Here is a 21,035-nt window from a genome sequence, read left to right as displayed (position 1 = left end):
TGCAATCACTCTGAGATGTATGAAATGTTCTGTGTTGTAATCTCTGGGCTCACCTTCGTGTGAGTGTTGTCTGCTGATCCTGGAATAGCGTGGCTTTTATCGAGGCTTCACTCGAGGAACTACCGGTGAGTGCCAATTTGGGTCAGAGTTGCTTAGCAACAAAGATCAGTGCACCCGGGCCCAGTTAGTTTGGGTGGTTCCGCCACACTCCTCTAGGGTCCCTAGCGTAGAGACATCGCCCCATATGAACGAGCTCAAAGTAAAGCAGGGAAATTCACAGGAAAGCTTAATACATTTTCATAGAGCAAACTTACATACGGCTTTCCCTTTCGGGAAACCCCAAGCACTTAGTACAAACCTTAGGATTACCTTACAAACGACTGACGCTCACAGCTTCTCCCTTATTTCTATATTACAATGGGAGTGAAGTGGCTACTAATTAGGTGGAGTGGAGTGGCGGATGTCTTTGGTGGCTTTCAGTTCTGCGCGCCGTTGTCGAGTGTTGCGTCTGGCTTCTCCTTTTATAGATGGGAGGAGCCTTCTGGCTTAAGGAATCGCATGGACACCCGGTGTCTTCAATTATCCTCCTTTACTGTTGCCTGGACAGCTGGACGGTGGTGCTGCCTTCAATAATTGTCCTGGCTGCAGTAGAACTCACTGTTCTGGACGGCGGTGCTGGCTTCAATAATTGTCCTGTCTACAGTAGGACTCACTGTTGAAATTACTGTTTATTCTTTTTGCCTTGTTCACTTCCTTCACGTGATATTCTCTGGATATATTTGAGAATATATTTGGTCTGTATAGTCTTCCACATATATATATATGACAGGGCTAATCCCTACCCTGGGCATGGAATACTTAATCCATACCCGAGCCACACTCGAGCGCGAGCCGAGCGCCCCTCCGCGCGTCCCTCTCGGCCGCCCGCCTCTGTTTTTTTCTTTTACACATGAGCTTGCAGCCGGTTTCCTCCCGTCCAGCGCGCACGTATCACGATTCGTGAGCAGTTGAGGAGCTGCGCCGGCGGCGACTCTGCGATCTCGTTTTCTTTGCCGGTGTCTGCAATCCGCTCGTGTGGAGTCTGCGATCTCGTTTTCTGATTCGCTCGAGACCTCGCGAGGCCATCCCCGATCCGGTGATCCCCGTCGAGGCCGCTGGCGAGGCCGTCCCTGGAGTCTGCACGCACGTATCGCTGGTGGAAATTGTTCGCCGGAGTCTGCCGCCGCACCACCCTCCCGCACCGCACGACGATTCGCGAGGCCTTCCCTGATCCCCGTCAAGGCCGCTAGCGAGAACTTGCCTGGAGCCTGCGATCTTGTCGAAGCCAGGCCGCTCGAGACCTCGCGATCGCGAGGCCGTCCCTGGATTCCGTTACCGAACAACCCGAGGACGTGCTAGCGGTAAAACATCAGGTTGCCTGATGCATGGAGCTACAATTAATGCGCACATATCCTTCTCATTGCTTCATTGTTTCTAATATAATCGCTGGTGGAAAATTGAAAGAGACGTCCAGCCCGGTCGAGTACCATCAAGGTTTGGTCTTCTGTCTTCATGTCCCTCGCCGGAGTCTGCTGTCACTCGCCGGAGACCTGCAACGCCCTCCCCCGGAGACAGGGAAGCCGCACTATGAACGAGGCCGGTGGCAGTAGTAAAGTGCTATGAATTATATTATGTATGCCAACTTGTAGCATGGGATTGGAATAAACGACGAATCAGCCAGAATTAGCTGTGTATGTCGATGGTGGAGGGTTGTTGTTGGATGCTATGAATTGGCTTGACCTCTTCACTGAATTAAATTTGTTGTTTGTGTTTGCAAAATTGATGAAAAACTCCACTGTTTGAATTGGCTGTCATTCGAGAATAGTAATTACCAAGTGACCTGAGTGCCAGTATCGAGTAAATTGTGATGAGAAACTAGGAGCATGCTGCTCACTACAAAATACGGTTTAATCACTAAATCCAGGATTAAGAACAAAAATTCAGGTATGGTTTGAATTGGTTGCTGAATTTGGTGGAGCATCACATAGAGCTGAACCTGACAACCACGATGTCACCTTGACCAGTATGGTTAAGCATACATCAGGACATGGAATTATTAATTTATAGTGGCAGAATGATAAAACATGGGGAACCATAAAACATACTCGAGATTTTATTGATTACTCATGGAAATGTTACAATCAAGAGCAATCAGCTGCCTTTTTTTTAGCACAATCAGCTGCTTAGTACAGGCAGGATAACAGCCTCACCACACAGCACTGTGGTTCAGACACTTCGCCATTTGTGCAAGATCATCGGCTACTGAATTCTTATCTCTTTACATGATTCAACTCAAAACCTGGCAATCTACTAGCCGCATGAGAAGCCTCCTGAATGATGGAGAGACATACAGGCTTCAAGACCTTAACCTCCTTCAAATATTGGACGACAACCGTGCAGTCTGGTTCCATAACTGGCTCCTGGAACCATTCAGCAGCCAGGCCAATGCCCTCTTTACATGCCAAAGCTTCCATCTCCTCGGCATTCGAAACGTCGAACAATGTTTGCCATGTTGTTAGCTTGACACTGACCAGAAGGTCACGGATGACAATTCCGATTTCTGCTTCCCCAGATGCCTCTGAAATTGAACCGTCAACATTAATTTTGAGCCATAGAGCTTACAATTCCACGCTCATGGTTGCCATTGCCAGATAGTTATCTAGTCCATGAGATGAATGATACAAAACAGAGTACACTATTTTTGCACATATCTGAACATGTGCATATCTTGGATGAAAAAAAAACATCACATATCCCTCCGCCAACAAGTCGATGACAAGGTAGCTCCCTCCCTCACTCAAAAGGATCAGGAATTTACTACCTTCCTCCCTCAATCGACAACTCGATGCACAAATCAAATTCCAAGGCTTACCTTTCATGTAGGAGTCCAGGTTGCAGGATCGAGGGAGAGGGGAAACAGCCTATGGCATCTGAAATGAGCATCCCAGATATCAGCATGACAGCAGAGATAATTCACTTAAACTAATCCCATGCTATGTATTCTGTCAATAATTGCCTAAGATTGAGTCAGTTTTGAGCAATCATATTTCTGAAAATGAGCACTGATTATACTGTAAAAGTGAATTAAGCTAAAACATCATTTGGTAGCATCGAAGACGGTTAAATATTGCTTATGGTGCCTACTTTAATTACATTCATGAGGATATATAAAAGCAAGGGAGATGACAGGTAGCACCTCAGCACCGGAGGCATCAGTGAGGCATTCATTCAGGTTATGGAAGATGATGCCCAGTGTGAGCTGATCATTGGCATACCGGCTGGTGGTACATTCGAATGTCTGTGACATGAAAAGAAAATGGCGATACTGTAAATGAAAAGATAGTTCAATGGTGCTAAGACTGAAATACAAAGTTACTTCGACCAGAACTCCTTTAAGAGTCTATATGGTGAAATTGCAACTACTAAAAAGCATTCTTTAATTCAGGTGGTAAATAATACTCAACCCAACCATAGACACCAAAAAATTCAAATGATACATTATGCAATGGTACCCACGGCCAACAAAGGTAGTCTGTGAACAAAAAGAGATGTGAACATATATTGAAAATTGTGGATATGGTACATGGTGGCAACATATATTGAAAATTGTGGAAATGCTAATCAGTATATATGTACATAATACATATTCACAGAAAAATCAGATTTCAGGCGCCAAGTTGCAGTATTTTTGTTAACTAAAAAATGATCTATGATTACCAAACATGAAAGCAATTATCAATTAATCCTACACATTATCTACTATATCTAAAATCGAAATAATATTTTGCGAAAATAAACGCCCCTAACATCGAAGTTTCAGCTAGTGCGAAAGCTGTTTATGATAGAGAACTAAAAGGACACAATCTCAACCCATAATGCAGCAAGAATCAAACATCTATTTCCATCACCACGACATGAAAAACAAGGTATCAGACAGCTCAACTATGGCACACATCAACAAAAAAAAATAATGCATTTTCATGTTAGAATCCATCACAGCTTGCTTTTATCTTATGCTGGTGCCCCATCTCCCAGCAGCGCCATGGAATTGATCGAGAATATAACACTAAGCTAAGCAACAATAAAACAAAGTCACATAACACCTAATTTAGCCCAACCATGTACGTGTGCATACTGACTACTGAGTGCATCCGCTATAAATAAATAAGCAGTATCAATCCTGCAGCACACAAGCACATTCAGACAATGCTAGCAGAGCAACAAACAAAAAGCACAGAGAAGTACAATGGAACGATGAAGCAGTAGAGCACAAATCCGGCTGAAGTGGTGAGGGGCAAAGAAATCATGTAGCTAGCAGCGACTCCAGGGCTCCATGTGTTGGTGAAGCACACACCCGCAACATAACTGCAGCAGTGCACAAGGACATCTAGTAGGCGCTCATCGCCGGCGACCCAACTGTCCAGCTCATCAGTAACTACAAGAAGGTCTTGAGCTGGAAAAAAGGAGAAATTTTTCACAAGTGCAATTGAAGGGAGATCAAATCGATCCAATGAAGATAAACAAAATCCTCCTGCGACATAGAGATGTCACTACAAATTTCAACCTTTAAAAAGGAGGAAATAAAGAGAATCATGAATCGCATAAAAGCATCAGGATCCTTCCTCTAACATTGACAATGACAATATCTGGTCTGGGTGATGAGCACGAAATCAACTAGCTAACGGTCTTTTTACGAGTGTTGATCAACTTTTCATATATCTACCTGAAAGATCTTTGGCAAAATCTTTGGGTATTTTCTAAACTTGTGTTCTTTACTGGTTTCCTCGTGGAGGCCACTAGTTCATCCAGATTCACTGAAGAACCACCTAACAAGTAGAGAAGATCTCTGAAGCTCTCTACTGCCTAATTGCATTCTAACTGTTCTAAACCTCAAGAAACAACGAAGAGGGGTAGAAGAGGGCATGATAGCATGTCAACAATAGTGCAAATGATAGTTTCAGATAGTGTCTACCATTTTTCCCAAAGCTATAACATCAATTCAGGCTACAGAGCTATGGTAGGATGAAGGAGCTAGCATCACAATTAGGTAGAAGAAATTATTCGAGAAGTTGAAAAGAAAATCAGGAACCGATCGATGCCTGGCCAGCTCTGCCCCCGCACGAACCTTCTCCCTGCGTGCCCCTTGAAGCCTCGGGAGCTCTTCCTCCAAGCCACACAGAGAGGTTGCTTTGCGTTGCCTTCCCTTCGCTCCTTCTGCAGCACGGGTAGATGGCGATGCAGTGCCTCCTGGGCGTCAAGGAGAGGATCATGAATACGAGCGTGATGACGGCGGCGACCAGCAAAAGATGACAAAATGGAAGGGGATCTTAAGCCGGCGGGGGATTCACCTTATATCGGAAGGCAGGCCGGAGGAGGATCGACGACGATGGGAGGACGGATCGATCTCGACTCTTGCGGAACGGCGGCGTCATCTTCAATGCAGGGGCAGGGCACACAGGGGAACGAGAGGAACGGCGGACGGATCGCGAAGTTGGGGCGGGAGGAACGGCGACCGGTGCGGGGTGTGCGGAGGTGGTTGGGGTGGGGGTGGGGAACGTGGGAGAAAACGGGAGGCAGAAAAACCACTACGGCCGAGCCAGGCCCGACGCGACGGGGAGGCTGACCGGGTCGGATATGGAATAGTTTATTCCATACCCAAGGTACTAAATAGACCTACTATATATATATACACACACTAGATTATCCATCCATTCACAAGAACACCATCTGATTAGTTGCATCGCATGTTTGTGATGATACTTACTACTAGTAATGTACAGATATGACACGTTGGCACGGTAGCAAAAGTTTTTATCTGCCCTCCACACATTGAAGATTGGAGAGGGAAATCCTGGATGCAGGCTACCCCTTAGAGGATAGCACACTTGCGCTCTGCCGCCATCCTCCGGAACTCCTCGTTCTCCATCTGGGCCTTCTTGAGGATCTCCTTCAGCTTCTTAATCTCCTCTTCTGATTTCATCCTAGCTTCATATGCCACTTTCTCTGCTTGGAGCCTTGCGTTTTGTTCCTCCATGAGTTGCTCTTGCAGCTTCTGGACTGTACAGTTTAGCTTTTCCTCCACCTATGAATATGTGCCATGCGACTATTAGATAACTGAACTTGTAATAGTACTGATTGTAGTTTTCGCATATCATGTTTTGTAGTCACTAGATGGCTGGAGGATAGACCAGCGAACCCAAAGAAAAAGCTGAAGATAAAAGAGTCCTATAAATTCTTATTGAAACAATGTTCTATGGGCTAGGTTAAGTAATAGTTTCCAGTCTTTCAGTAAAACAAGTTTCAGGACAGTTCAATAAAATAAAGTTGTGATGAAGAATATCCAACAGCGTTGCAGTTCTAGAAATTTACACACATGTTGCAATCACATTTGACTTACTTGGATATTGCAGACACATTTGAGTGTTTTAACAATTCCCAGTACTATTAGATGAAATAGCATCCACAGAGCAGATGATGGAACTTAAGAGGTGCTGCAAAGCTGTATGCTATCCTAGATAAGTCCTAGAATTTGGAGTGTGTCTTCTAATGATAGCTCTTACCATGCTGGTTATGTGAGCAAGCTGTTCATCCCGAGTTCTATGAATCTCCTTCTTCAACTCAGATATCTGCTCATCTGAATATCCCGAATATCCCATGGTATGCACTTCTTTTTCTCTATCATGCACCTCCTACACAAGACAAGAGAAAAAAATAAGAGCTAAAACTCCAATCATGAATTAAAATTTTATAAATTACCTTGATGCGAGTGAACATTTGATCTGAAAACGGTTTTCCTCCATTGTTTGCACAAACAGAGTCCACTACATCAAGCAATTTGTCAAGCTGCTGTGCTTGGCACATGCGGTCATCGGTCACATTATCGAAAACCACAACTCTGTTTTGGCATAGCTCAACAATGTTCTGTAAGCAAAACACCAACCAATTTATTAAGAAATCAATTTCTGCAAAAAGGTCATATGACTAAGTGATGTATGAAAGGCAAGATATCAATTTATTACGAATCTCAATAGAAAAAGGGAGAAAATAACCTGCAAATATTCCGGGGCATTATTTAGCATGTTCCTCAATTTAGATTCACCAACTAGATCTCCATAAGTAAAAACTAAGATCATGTGGTCGACAATCTTTTCCCCAAAGAAGACCTTAATGGTCTCAACTGTACTTGCATCTTCTCGAGAAAACCGAGACGTGGCAGAAAAAACCATCAGAACTGCGTGTATCCCATCTTTAGCCATGTTCATACACTTAACAATCTCTTTACCAGCATCATCGGATGAAATGGTCATATCAAACAACCCTATAGGAAATTTAAGTTAGTAATTAGCCCAAAATAACAAACATTATCTACAATTTTTAAGGAAGCAGCAATATTTTCCAAGTACTCTGTGCTTTTGAAAAGGTGGCATGTTATGCACAATTTTCATATATAATGCATAAAGTTGCTTTTGCCTTTGAACAAGAAAGAAATGCAGTGTGAATTTTCAGATCATTAAAACAAGTATTAATATGCTCCATCATGCAATTGGAAAACACCTGTGAATCCTTCTGGTTCATTAAGTATTTTAAGTATAGGACTCTACATATCATATAGTAAACTTCTTTTTAAGATGAAAAGGACCTCCAAAGAATGAAAATCCCTTCATGTAAACAGACATGCATGTGAACAGCGGCACTTCTTCATATTGGATAGCTCTATTTTTATCAATATAAATGTTAACTTCATGAATAAAACTACTTTTAAGTAAATAGCTATACACAAAATTGCTAACGTGATGGTAGCAGATTGCTTTTCCACCAAGTTTGAATGGTATCTGAAATACGGAAGCCATGGGTCATATACCAAACATCATAAAAATAATGATATTTAAGTATAAAGGATAATTGTAACAATAGAACCAGAGAGAAAGAGAGGTAAGAATGACATGTGGCACAAGAAAATATCACCTAAAAGGCCAATGCCCCAATAGATTGAACAGATCTGACACTGAAAATCTGCCGTTACCTGGTGTATCGATAACATTGATGGTGCGACCATCCTTCAGGGTAGTGCTTCCCATCTGACAAGTATTAGTAACACTAGCATGGGAGTAATCAGATACAAATGCTTCCCGTCCAAGGATGCTATTTCCAGTTGCACTCTTGCCATAGCCAAGTTTGCCGACAAGAACAAGAGTGATATCGGCACTGGGCAATACCCAGTCATCATCGTACTGGCTTCCACCCATTGCAAGAGGTGATGGCAATGCCCTACAAGAACTGTTCAGGAAATCAAGACATCAGGGCATCACTAAGGCACCAATTATCTTCAATAAGTGACTACATTGACAAGTTATGTAACAAAATTAGCAATTAAACTAATGAAAGGAAAAGACCCTCCCCCCATCAATTCTAGGCATTAATTATAGTCGAAGCAGTTTAAGATGCATAAATGCTTTGCAGTCAAACTTTCTAAACGATTAGCCAGTGGCCAAATTCATCGTTTTAACTTAGGAAACGTTGAATTATTTTTCTAAATGGAAAGGTTGAATTGAATTGTTATGAAATAATTAAGAATTTATGATATGACCAGAACTAAAAAGTCCCTAGGTACTTTCTATTCCTGTTTGTTATGTTAATGTTATCTGATGCGACTTAAGAAAGAAAAATCATGAATGGAAGATCAAATAGGTGACTCATTATTAGATACAACTTACAACTGCAAGAAAAAGAGATCAACAACTCAAACCTACATATTTTGATCATACAGTCTCTACAAAATAATATATGCAATGGGGATAGGACCAAAGAATGTACTACCAGAAGGCTTGAGCAAGCTACCCTAAAAGCAACTTCACTAGAGCTACAAATATATATAAAAGCTCAGGTTTGGGGCACCTATCACTGTATGAACAAATCAGAAACCGAAACATGTCCAACGTGAAGAAAAGATTACTACAACTTTTACCAGATTAGGCCTATCAAAAAGAGTATTAACTGTTGAATCACCAAGCTTACCAAAAAATCAAATGCAAGGTTACAGAGATAGAATAGATCCAGAACTCCTAGATTAGGGTCACCTTGTTTCCTACCTACCTTCTCAGACGTCTGCTACTCAGCTAAAAAAACTTAATCCGGCACAATACCTACAGATCGCAAAGCATCAATTACATGCTAGAACTGCAAGTCCCGCTGCTCATCAATACCGCCCCGTGGCCTAGCTAAAATCCCAAACACATCAGGTGCGTAAACGAATCTACTTACAGAGTCAAAACCCAAGACGCCTAAAAAAAACTCTACCCGGGGGTGTGAAACGGCCCCACCGTTTTTCATTAAGAGGAAGCTTAACCGGCTTAACCGGGTAGAGAAACCCCCAAACCTTGGCCCATGCCCGTGAGGGCCAAGCCTTGCGGCGAGCACAGCGAGGGGTTTTTTTCTCTCAACAGCATGAAATTCATTTCTGATGAAATTCGAACTCAGGACCTGCTGAGAGCGCGACGCTACCGGGCTACCGGGGCTGGGCTAGCCAAATCGGCCGCCCAACCTTTCGCAAAACCCAAGACGCCTACATACTGCTGAAAACCGCAATCTACCGCAGCGCCGCCTGTCCCGAGCAGCGCCCCCGATTGTGCGTGGAATCGACGAGGAGGAGCTGACTTGACACTAAGGAAAAGAACACTCGCGCACTACAGTATTATAAATACATCGAAAATCGATCCATCTCACCGTCGAACCGTATGGCTGATGACCAAACCCGCAGCAACCCAAGCGCAAACCCCTCCCAAAATTGGCGCAGTCCTCACCAGATCAAAGGACGGGGAAGAGGAAGAAGAGAAAAGGGGCAGAGGATCAATTACTTGCTCGCGAAGAACCGGAGGGGCGGGGCGGGGCGGGGCGGCGCGGCGCGGCGGGCGAGAGCAGCAGGAGTCAGGAGCGGAGCTGCGAGTCGCGCCCGGGTGCGGTCGGTTTATCTCCCGGTCCCGGCGTATTCTCTGTGGCTTATAGTATTTAATTGTAACAAAAGCAAGGGCCGTATCGTAACGGGCGTGCCCCCCTGGGACTGGGACTCCTGCCGGCTGCCGCCGCGTTGCTGTTGCGTTGCCACGGGGTTTTCGTTTTTTGTTTTTGGGGTGCGTGGCGTATAGTAATGTTAGGAGCCATCTTACTAGATATTAGTCAAATTTAATTTTTCATCATTAATTACATGTTAACATGTCTACAGATGCTGAAAAAGCAATACGTTGAATTAGATGGAGAGTCAGTTTAATAGAACAGTATCTATCTAGAAAATTTACACAATTATAATGTAAGAGCATCTCCAACAGATTACTCATCCCTCTCTCCAATACCAAAAAAATGATATTTTTGTGATAGAGGTGCTCCAGTAGATTACCAATCCGATCTCCGTTATCTATAAGTTTAAGTTTTTGGTAATCACCAAAACACACCTCTCTCTCACCTAAATGAAAGAGATTTCCCTCTACCCTATTTTTGTGATTGGATTTTGGTACTCTGCTGCAGCAACTATTACCTAAAAAACAAAAGTAGCTATTGGTAATGAAGAGAGATACTATTTAGGATATGATGTATAAGCTGTTAGAGATGCTCTAAGTGTTATGTCAATGTCACAAGCATTAAATTTGCTGATATGATAAAAAGAGAGAAGGAGAAGTGTCATTACCATAACACTTCTCCAACTCGATTACCTAGTTAATATTCTTGGTAAATGTGCACGGTACTCCTCACTAAGACTAGTCTAAATATGTTAAGGTATCATAAATTATAAAAGCATCAGATGTATACTACATTCGTTGCGGTTGTTTATGTTCAGAGCAGGTCGGGGATCAAACGTACAAACCTTGCTGGTAGGAAACTGGTAGAATGTGACAATTCAATGGGCAAGAAGGCTGCAAACTAAACCGGACGCGTGGCCACCCTATTTTGGAAAGCACTGGGTGTACGCATACATGTGAGGGGTAAGAGGAGAAGAAAAAAAAACAAATTATGTAAGCACAAGCATGCACATAATTTCAAAATAAAAAAGATTATAGTTTTAAAATTGAGCATCAAATTCCAAAAATCTGATTACACGATTGTGTTTGTTTTGATAAAAACTTCAAAACAAGATCTCACGCCACTATATTTGAATGCTATTTTTTGAGAGAAAATATTTTTAGTGTATTCTAATTTTCTTGTGATATTTGAAAAATTGCTTTATGAATTTACATAATGTTGCTTTCTATGTCTGTGTTCAGTTGAGTGGATATTAATATTCATGCTATGAAGATAGATTGGTAAACAACTTTGTTAGGTAGGTGAATGTTTATTGCATGATCAACAATAGACAACTATAGCACATCGGTCGAGCATTTTAATTAATTTATTTTGGTATTTTTTTATTATACATAAAGCATGCAATTTACGTGTCTTTGAAACATATTGTCGAACATATGCAAGTGGGATTTTGTTTTCACAGTCTCTTCGGAAGAGATACACTTGTGAAATCGGAATTTGAATTTGATGGATGGTTTAATAACTATATATTTTTAAGCTTTAAAATTGCTTGCATATGCCACTGCGCAAGATGGAGAATAAATTTAGACATTAGCACAAATGCATGACCGGATATAACAAAATTATTAGCGCAAATTTATTGCATCGATATTGGAGTCCGAGCTACATAAATTTTTTCCCACCAGAACACACACTGGCCAGTGGTATTATTTGAGAAGTGAGAAGCTAACAATCAGCAATTTTTTACTTCGTTTGTTTTCTGGGTTTAGCTGTATTGAGATTAATTTTGAGGCTTACATTTTGCCCAATAACCATGAACAACCATAAAAGTTGCGCTTGTGGCCCTTTCATTAGTGGTTCTATGATGGTTTTGCAATATTGCATATTTGACAGCTCACATTCAGTCTTCTTTAATTATGCTTCAGTGTTGGAAAGATGCTGGGAAGTAAAAGGGGTGGTGGTGATCTTGCAGGAAGCTCAATTGAGGATAAAAGAACCAGGTCAGTGCATTCAGATTTGCCTGCTGGTTCTTCCTTTTCAGGAAGCTATATGTATGAACTTCTTGAAGATTTTGAAAATTTCCATCAAACAGCTGAACCTGTTCTACACCATTCTGTTGATCTGGGATGATGTTTGGACATGAGAGGGGAGCAATGTCTGCTCCACTTACAATGACAACTACTGCATCTACTATATCATTTGGGAAAGTTACTTCAATAGAAATCAAAGAGAGATCGATGTCGTGATCATGCACTAGTATGATAGTGTCATTGTCCCTAAGACACAGAATTATGCCAACACTGACAACAATCTGTAATCCAATAGTAACTTTGATTTTATTGGATAAAAGCAAGGCAATCTTCTAGAGTATTCTCCACAAGGCAATAAGAAGATATTTTCATGGAGTACTCTAGAATTAGTAATTAAAAAATTAAAAAACTTGTAATATTTAGGAAATCTCTAGAAGGGGGACACATGTCACCACCCTATGATCCGCCTTGGCCTATAAATAGAGGACCCCCCTCCTTGCCATGCCATCTATCTAAGAGCATGGTAGCTGAGAAGGGTAAGTGGTAGAATAGCCACAAAGAGAGGGTATGTTGTGTACTATTGTGTTGTAATAAAGTAAGTGTTTTGTAAGTGTTAGCCTCTAAGTTTCTAAGTACTTAGTATATAAGTTATGATCTATCGTAAGCTGGCTTAAGTTATGATCTATCGTAAGCTGGCTCTGCCACCTGGGATCACAAAGGGTCCGGGCTTTATCGTAGGAAGGCCCTGCCTCTCGGAACCCAGCTTTATCTGTTGGTAAGCTCTGCCAGCCGGAAGCCGGAAGCGAGAAAGCAGCTCTGCCGTCGAAAGGACCTACACTAAGTAGCTAGAAATTGAAAAAAACCAACCGACTCTAAAGTGAGTTGGTGTGTCTTATGTGTAGGTCCTCAGCTTAGTGGGTATTAGAGCCACCTCGATTACCAACAAATTTCAACAACTGTTTTCTTGACTTTGGCATATAGTTGAACCTGTAGACCAAAGAGAAAAGAACTATTGGTAAAAGAACAAGAGCATAATGGAAAGATCAGCAACAGTAAGAAATCAAACAATAAAAAACAATAATGTAAAATATTGTGGTGGCAAGGGGAAACCTAAAAGGGATGAAGCATTTTTTAGATCAAACTCTTACAACTTTGAAGCACAAATAACGCTATTTCATATAACATAATAATCTCAGCAAGCCATGAGAAACACTGAACCCTCACTTTAAGGACAATCAACAGTAGTACCCAAAAGGACAATCAACGTTTACAGCGCACAGCTAACCATAGTCATCCGCCATCACAAAGGCTTATTGATCATCTAACCAATGACAGCAACAAAGCAAACACTCACCTTATCCATATACAAAAAGGGGAGGAACCAAAGAGAGATCGATGTTGTGATCATGCAGTAGTATGATAGTGTCATTGTCCCTAAGACACAGAATTGTGCCAACACAGACAGCGTGACCACAGTTCCAAAATTTCTTTTCTTTGAGAACTTCAATGCAGTTGGAGCCACTGAGGTAACTGGTAATTGAGCAAGACTTAATATGGAAAGATCCATTTTACCATTCACAAAATCAACTGTTGGCTTTATATCTTCAATGGCACCCAAGAGTCTTACCCATAACTCAAAAACACCTATTTCAAGATATTGTGCGATAACGTGGGCGCATGTTATCAAATTGCAATTCCCAATTTGCAAGTCTGATGACAAACCCATTTCCTATAAAAGCCTTCATCGACTAATCTAGTTTTAGGGAAGTCAGGATGGACACTGTTGCCAAACTATGCTTAGCACGCGCAGTCTGAGCCGCAATCTCATGTTCAGTTGGTTTTTCAATGCTGAAGCTGTAGCCACTGGATTCTCCCATGCTGAAAAGCTACAAAAAGGTCAACAAAACGCATTAGAAAGCACCGAAACCTAAGTGTGAGAATTATGAATACTGCGGATAATGGTTGATTTATTGAGCTCTATGTATTGTTTTTGGGGAGTACATGGTGGCTTCGAGATCAAATAATCCTACAAAAATGGTTGAAACTAATTTTATCATGCCACAACAACGGGATCATATATATCATATACTTCTTTTTGAGGTGAAGATCATATTAGATCCTTGCCATGTGTGCCAACACTAAAGATGGAAATAAAAGAAAATTAGAAGAGCTGGAAACATGCTAAATGTCATTTTCAGAGCTTGAGTGTCACCGACCGATCACTGCACAACAAGAAAGCTACTGTAACATCCCGAAAACTCACCAACTTAAATCGTGCGCTAATTTTTGTTTCTCGTCATTGAGCTCGATCCCTCCTTAAAACCCTAACCCCAGCTTTTCGGGAACCTCTCTGTTCCGATCTTCCGATTCCCGAAAAACTTGCCCCGACACCCGTATCCAGCACCCTGTTTTTTTCCCCTCGACCCGCGCGTCGCGCTCACGCGCGCCCAGGCGCCGCGCGTGGCCGACCGGGCGCCGCGATCACGGCGCGAATCCCGCCCTCTCTCTCCATTTCCCTCTCCCCTCCTTTTTCTTTTTTTCCTTTTTCCCATTTTTTTTCTTTTCCCTCTCCCTCCCTCTCCCTCTCTCTCCTTCCTTTCTTCTCTGCCGCGCGCGCCTGGCCCGCGCCCTCCCCCTCGCCCTCTGCTCCACCCGACCGTGCCCCAACCGAGCATGCCTTCCCCCTCGGACCGTGCGCACGCACGCCCCCGGGACCCCGCTCTCACGCGCGCTCCCCGACCGCGCTCCCGACCGCTGCCCCGCGCACGCGCGCGCGCCGCTGCTGCCCCCTCCGCTCGCACTGCCGCTGCGCGCACACACGCACGCCCGCCTGAGCTGAGCCGCGCCAAGACGACCCGAGCCGTGACTATGCTCACGCCTGCCGCGCCGCAGAGCTCCGAACCACCGCCCGCCGGCCGCCCGCACACGAAGCCGTGCCAAGCCGTACGCGCATAGCGCCGGCGACTTCGGCACAGCACTGCCTGCAAAGGTCGCCGCCTGTCTGAGGCATCGCATCAACGGTACTTGCCTCGCCAACCATGCCATCGCCGTCGTTGACGCCCCGCCAGTGCCGCACAGCGCCGTGCCGTCGCATCACCGCTCGCCAGCCCCGCACGCACCGCCACCGCCTTAGCTCGCCTATAAAAGGGCGCCCAGCACCGCCCCTTCGCCCCACGGCCACCACCGCCACCCCAGTCCTCCTATTCTAGCTTGCAGCGCCGCCGCTTGCCGTTGCCACCGCCGGCCACCGCGGAAGCTCCCTCCCCACTGCTCCACGGCCCGAATCAAGGTAGGGGATGGCACCCCTATGGCCTCCTGATGCTCCTTCCCCTTCCCCCATCCGCTACCATAGCCCAGGGCCACCGGCCAAGCACCATCGCTGCCCATTGCCGCCGGCCACCGTGGCTAGGCCACCTCGGGCCACCTCGGGTCGATCCGCTGTGGGGAATCGGGTCCTCCCGCCTCACACCTTCTTTTCCCTTAACCCCGAGGCCGCATCCGCGCCCTGAGCTGCCGGTCGGGCCGCCGCCGGCGAACCCTTCCCCCCTCCCCTGTTCTGCGTCGGGGGGGGAGGAAGAGGACGGGCGGTTTTGCCTTGAGCCCCCTCCCCTTTCCTCTATTCATTAAAGAAACCCCATCCTTTTAAGCCCTTTTGCAATTAAACCCCCCCTTTTGTTATATTCTCAAAACAAACCCCCACCTTATAAATTTAATTACAAATAAAACCCTGACCCTTTTAGAATAACCCAGATACTTTCTAAAATATAAACCAAGCCCTGCCTTCTTAAACTTAATTACAATTAGGTCCCTGGACCCCTGTTTAGGGCCTAAACACTCCTTTGACCTATCATTTCATGCGCTTAACAACCTCGGATTTACCCAAAACTTTACCACGTCTCTCTTAATATAGTTCTGACCATGCCATTAGAAAAACACCCAAAAATATCACTTCATGTCCCATATTTTATGTGTTCCCGATTCGAGCTCAACGATAAATCGTTATTTCTTTGTTTTGATTGTGCGCTTGTTTGTGTACGCTGTAGACCACGGAGTGAACGAAGGAGAACCCGTCAACGAGCCGTACTGTGAGCAGGAGAACGAGGACCAGTTCCGCGACCCCGAGCCCGAAGGACAGGACTTCCCCGAAGGCTACGAAGACGGCAAGTCCAATCCCATCCTTTGATGCATGTTTCTGTCCTTGTTTTTATAAACACAACCCAATGGCCTGTTTTATAAAATTGCATAAGTTTTGCTTGCATGAAAACACGGTTGGATAGCCACCCCTTGATTTGTGACGACCATTCCTTGACCACCTAGATTAATGTCTGATTTTGCTTGGACGTTAATCAATGTTAGAATGCTTAGGACTTTACTCATAATACGATTTGGTTTTATAAAAGAAAATGCGTGAGTATGTGGGAAGGGATAAAAGTGGTGTTTTTGAAAAGTGAGTTTAGACGGGATGGATGGCATTTCTGCGTGATTTGCCATTTGGTGTGCTCGTGCCTGTGTGGCAGGGCAAGGAAGGGAGATATCCATCTTGTCACAACTAAGGACCGAGTTGGTGTGTCATCTCACCTAACTCCACTACCGTGCAAACCACTCGACCGTTGAATGGGCAACGGCGTAGCATAAATCCCACTAGTTGGTGTGATAGCCATCAGGAGGGCTGAGAGCAACGGGTGACCAAGGAGCAGGGATATGTTCAGTGTGACTTATACCCCGGTTATACCTCAGAGTTGGGTCGATGACCCCTTGGTGAATCCCGTGATGGCTAGTCAGGCTTAGCTAAGGTGGGTAATGGCTATGTTGGGATCTACACCGACACGACGGTGTTCGAGTTGTGGTATCCTACTTGTGGGTAAAGTTGCACACCTCTGCAGAGTTAAGAATCTATTCGAATAGTCTGTGCCCACGGTATTGGGCGAGTTATGGTGTGGTCACATAACTAGTGTTTCATTGGGATGGGCTGGTGTGAGTTGTTTTGGAATCGCGTCCGGCAGTTGTGCCGTGTGCTATGACGGACGGGGAGTCCGGTAGCAGTCTAAAACTTAAACTCCGTGTTACTCAAAACAAAAACTGTTTTCCGAAATGTTTTGGTTAAATGAACCCCTGCATAAAATTTAGCTTTTCCGCAAATTAAAGCCATAACCTTATCCTTGTTTTACCCGTGCATGTTATTCTGATATAACCCCCTCCGTGGGTGTGGTTGGACTTGCTGAGTATGTTTGTACTCACCCCATTCTTACTTTTTACAGAAGAAGACCCAGACTTCGTGCCAGACGACGCTGAGTAGGGTTATCGTTCTACACCTAACCTTGCCTGTGGAACCGGCCCTGTCAAGATGCCTCCGCTGTCGCAGTACTCTGAGCCCGTGCTAGACCCCATGTGGTTTGCGGTCTGGTGTTATGTCGTAGCTTGGTTAATTATTATCATTATCTGTATCGAGTGTCCTCCAAGGTTTGTACGGTTTTGAACCATCTGATGTAATAAATGTGGCATCAGCCTCCTGGGACTGGTGCTTTGTATCACATTTAAGTCTTCTCTTATGAGGGGACGCTTCAGCTACTGGTGGCCAGCATCTCTGCCTCTATCCCACAACGAGGTAGGAGCGCACAGGAATGAATCCGAGACACGCGAGGTGGCAGCACACTCTCGTAAATACATAAAAGCTTATCAGTGGCATATACCAAGACTAGCAGGCCGCTCCAACGTACCGGCATTGGGGTTCTTTATTACCACGCAAATTGAGCGCTCTTCTACTCCTACGGCATTGAGGTATAGACACACGTACGCTTCCTTCTCGACAGAATGCCAAACTAGAGTGTGGCCCGAGACTAGAGAGCAGTTGCCAGTTCACTGTAATGCGCTTCTTTCTATTAGGAGCGAGGAAGCTGATAATGTCATAGCTGTATTGTACCAAAGCAATGCCCTGGAGTACTTCTTGTAGACAAGGCAAGTACATCCATCGAATCTCCATTTGCACATGGTCAACTTAATCATGCCATTATTCCTTTCTGAAAAATTAGTGGATGTAAAAAGCATAGGGTGACTTGAGATGATGGTGGGATTTATCATGTATGAGATTATTTTATTTATTTCCTCTATTAAATGGTGTTGGCATGTTGTTGGACTAGCTATAATGCATTAGTTGTGAGATATAGAAGTGTATTTCTTGATACACACATGTTTACTTGCTGAATGGTGTGAAAACATTGTTTTAAAGTTTTCAAAATGTGTTGTCTCGCTTGCTTTATCTGATGGTGATTATGCTCTTGTACTCTTTTAGTTGTCAAAAAATATATAAACATCTTTAGTTATGGATAAATTATAGTTATGAAGTTGCGCAGGCCACACAATGCTATTCTCATTCTCTTCCATAGCTATAGAACCCTTGGCAATTGGTTATAGGTTTCTGACTTTAGCAAGTTTGGTTAGAGCTTTATAAGAATATGATAACTTGAAGGTTGGTGTTGCTTATCATCATTTACTAATCTTGCTTGTTTATATAATATGTTATTGATCATTCTGTCCTGTTTCCTTTTGTTATCTTTGTAGATTGAAGTGCGTAATGAAGGAAATGTTGTCATTGGATCTCTGGACGAATATGATTTGGATCATGAAATTGTCGTTGTCAAAATCACATCATCCCTTTGATGTTCATTTCGTGTTTCTCTATCATTCGTGTCACTTCATGATCTATCATGATGTAGTATCTCTAGGGTGTTACACCTCTGGCAAATTATTGACCACAACTGGGAAGCTGACTCCTTATTCAGGCAGATCAGATGTTGAATGTCTTATGTTCTCTTCTTGTAAACTATATATATATATATATATATATATATATATATATATATATATATATATATATATATATATATATATATATATATATATATATATATGCTTCTATTTGTTGCAATTGACTGCACTGTACAAAGTTTGACTGCTAATAACTTTAAATTGTTAGATTCCCATTTGGACATTCTATTAAGTGTACTTACAAATGATGTAGAAAAATATTATCAGATTTCATATCATTAGATCTGTAATCGAACATAATTTAATGAGATTATAAATTTCTAAGTAGATTTTTAAATTATTAATCAGATATTTATACAATCATCATGACATTTATGTTTAAAATTTTCAAGAGACAATCATCATGACAAGTGTCACAAAACTTATATTTTGTTCTAGTTAACCCTTAACCCATATTCCTTATCATGTTTTGTGCCAGGTTTGGGAAGGGGGTCCACTATTTGGTTTTATCGGACACTTTGTTGGCATAAACCTTGTTCCGAGTATGGAGAAATCCTTTCCTGTGCCTGTGCGTTTGATTTCCAAACGGTTGCAGCATTTTGCGACATCTCGGCAAAGGACTCAGTTTCTGGCATGGGTAAACGAATTGAAGCCGGAGAGGTATGTCTTGTGATGTTTCCAATTTGCTTTTATACATTTGTCCTTGTGAAAGTGACTCTAGGCCCCTAAATGATTTTGGTGATTTTTGACAATCACAATTTGGGGATATAATGCTTTCAAGAAAGTGTGTGCAGGAATAAAATGAGAAAATCAAGAAGAACATGAAAAGAAGATCTCCAATCTTAAATTAAGTATGGTGGATTCTATCGGAGATTTAATTTCAATTTTCGGTTTGAATTTGAGTATAGGTTCACCGTACTATCAAGGGGGACGCATTTGAATGAATTTTAGGTTGTGAAAATGCTTCATTTTGAGATGATATTCTTGAGAGTCACGCACTTCACTCACAAAACACTCTGCACAAAGTTTCTGCACAGGGTCGGATGATCCGGGGTAACACCGGATGATCCGACCAAACAGTAAATTTCAGCACTGAGTAAGTCCGGATGATACGGCCTTAGCCCGGATGATCCGGACCTGGAGATTTGTGAACACCTGGTAGTGCCAGGCCGGATGATCCGGCCCTACACCAGATGATCCAGACCTGGGAAATTCAAGTGTGTTTTTAGTCTATTCTGTCACTACCCCGGATGATCGGAGGTTACTCCGGATGATCCGAGAACCACCAGAAAACACACAAAGGTCACTTTCGGGGGAGTGAGTATATATACCCCTTCACCCCTTTCATTTACTACTCTCTCTCTCCCCTACCAACCACGCCTCTCTAGCATTCAATCCTTCACTTCTCTCCATCCTAGAGCTTGATTCTGGCAAGGAAACACCTTGGAATTGAGAGGAAGTGAGATTTGAGGTGTGATTTGAGAGCACCCCGTGAGCTAGCACTTGTTCATCTCAAGAAGCACTTGAAGCAACCTTTGATTCGTCGATTCGCATTTGTTACTCTTGGAGCTTGGCTCCCAGACGGTTAGAGGTGCCGGTGAGCTTCCATTCCTTTGTGGTTGAGCCCCGGAAGTTTGTATCACCCCGTCCTTCGTGGATATTTGCTAGTGAGCAACTTAATCCTCCTACGTGATTGATTGAGTGAGGGAAGGGGTCATAGGGCAACCCTGCTCTTTGTGAGCACCTCAACGGAGACGTAGCTCCTTCGTGGAGTGAACTTCGGGTTAAATCTTATGTCTCCTTTATTTATTGTTGTTCTTATTGTTCTTGAGTTATTCTTGACTTGATCTACTCGTTAGTTGCATTCCTCTTGTGCTAAACTAGTTCACAGGCTTAGCTACTTCATTTGTCAACTTTGTATTCAAAGGGATTCGTCAAAAGCTAAGTAGATTTCAAATCTAGTGTAAGATTCTTTCTCTCTATCGGATCATCCGACTCTACGCCGGATCATCCGGGCATGATCATCCGGACCTGATGATTTTCTGCCAAGTTTTTCAGAAAATTTTTAAACAGGCCTATTCACCCCCCCCTCTAGGCCTAGTGTCGATCCTTTCACCTTGCTAGTTTGCCCACTGTCATCTATCTCAGTTCCCCGATCCTTATATTAGCTTACTGTTTTGCATTCAAGTC

General features: G+C 43.4%; 2 protein-coding genes across 2 annotated transcripts; both read right to left on the bottom strand.

Moving 5' to 3' along the window:
- Positions 1 to 2,126: 2,126 nt before the first annotated feature.
- Positions 2,127 to 3,229, bottom strand: LOC120656076. The gene is made up of 2 exons (XM_039934078.1): positions 2,912 to 3,229; positions 2,127 to 2,617 (listed from the first exon to the last, which is right to left on the bottom strand). The coding sequence occupies exons 1-2, from the start codon at positions 2,916 to 2,918 to the stop codon at positions 2,310 to 2,312; spliced, it is 315 nt and encodes a 104-aa protein (XP_039790012.1). The 5' UTR covers positions 2,919 to 3,229; the 3' UTR covers positions 2,127 to 2,309.
- A 2,491-nt stretch (positions 3,230 to 5,720) lies between these two features.
- Positions 5,721 to 10,039, bottom strand: LOC120656074 (immune-associated nucleotide-binding protein 9-like). Its single transcript, XM_039934077.1, has 6 exons — positions 9,894 to 10,039; positions 8,063 to 8,316; positions 7,089 to 7,357; positions 6,796 to 6,960; positions 6,600 to 6,728; positions 5,721 to 6,121 (listed from the first exon to the last, which is right to left on the bottom strand). The coding sequence occupies exons 2-6, from the start codon at positions 8,283 to 8,285 to the stop codon at positions 5,909 to 5,911; spliced, it is 999 nt and encodes a 332-aa protein (XP_039790011.1). The 5' UTR covers positions 8,286 to 8,316; positions 9,894 to 10,039; the 3' UTR covers positions 5,721 to 5,908.
- Between the last annotated feature and the right edge of the window lie 10,996 nt (positions 10,040 to 21,035).

This window comes from Panicum virgatum, chromosome 1N (genome assembly GCF_016808335.1).
Source record: "Panicum virgatum strain AP13 chromosome 1N, P.virgatum_v5, whole genome shotgun sequence".
NCBI classification, from domain to species: Eukaryota; Viridiplantae; Streptophyta; class Magnoliopsida; order Poales; family Poaceae; genus Panicum; species Panicum virgatum.
The sequence above is the reverse complement of the archived record's forward strand: the minus strand, read 5'-3'. Positions and strand labels throughout refer to the sequence as shown.

What these genes read in the sequence shown, in the direction of transcription:
- LOC120656074 (XM_039934077.1), bottom strand. Translation starts at nt 8,285, where the DNA reads ATGGGTGGAAGCCAGTACGATGATGACTGGGTATTGCCCAGTGCCGAT. An exon ending in ATGCCCCGGAATATTTGCAG is followed by an intron (nt 6,961 to 7,088) that starts GTTATTTTCTCC and finishes TTTTGCTTACAG; the next exon opens with AACATTGTTGAGCTATGCCA. An exon ending in AAATGTTCACTCGCATCAAG is followed by an intron (nt 6,729 to 6,795) that starts GTAATTTATAAA and finishes TGTCTTGTGTAG; the next exon opens with GAGGTGCATGATAGAGAAAA.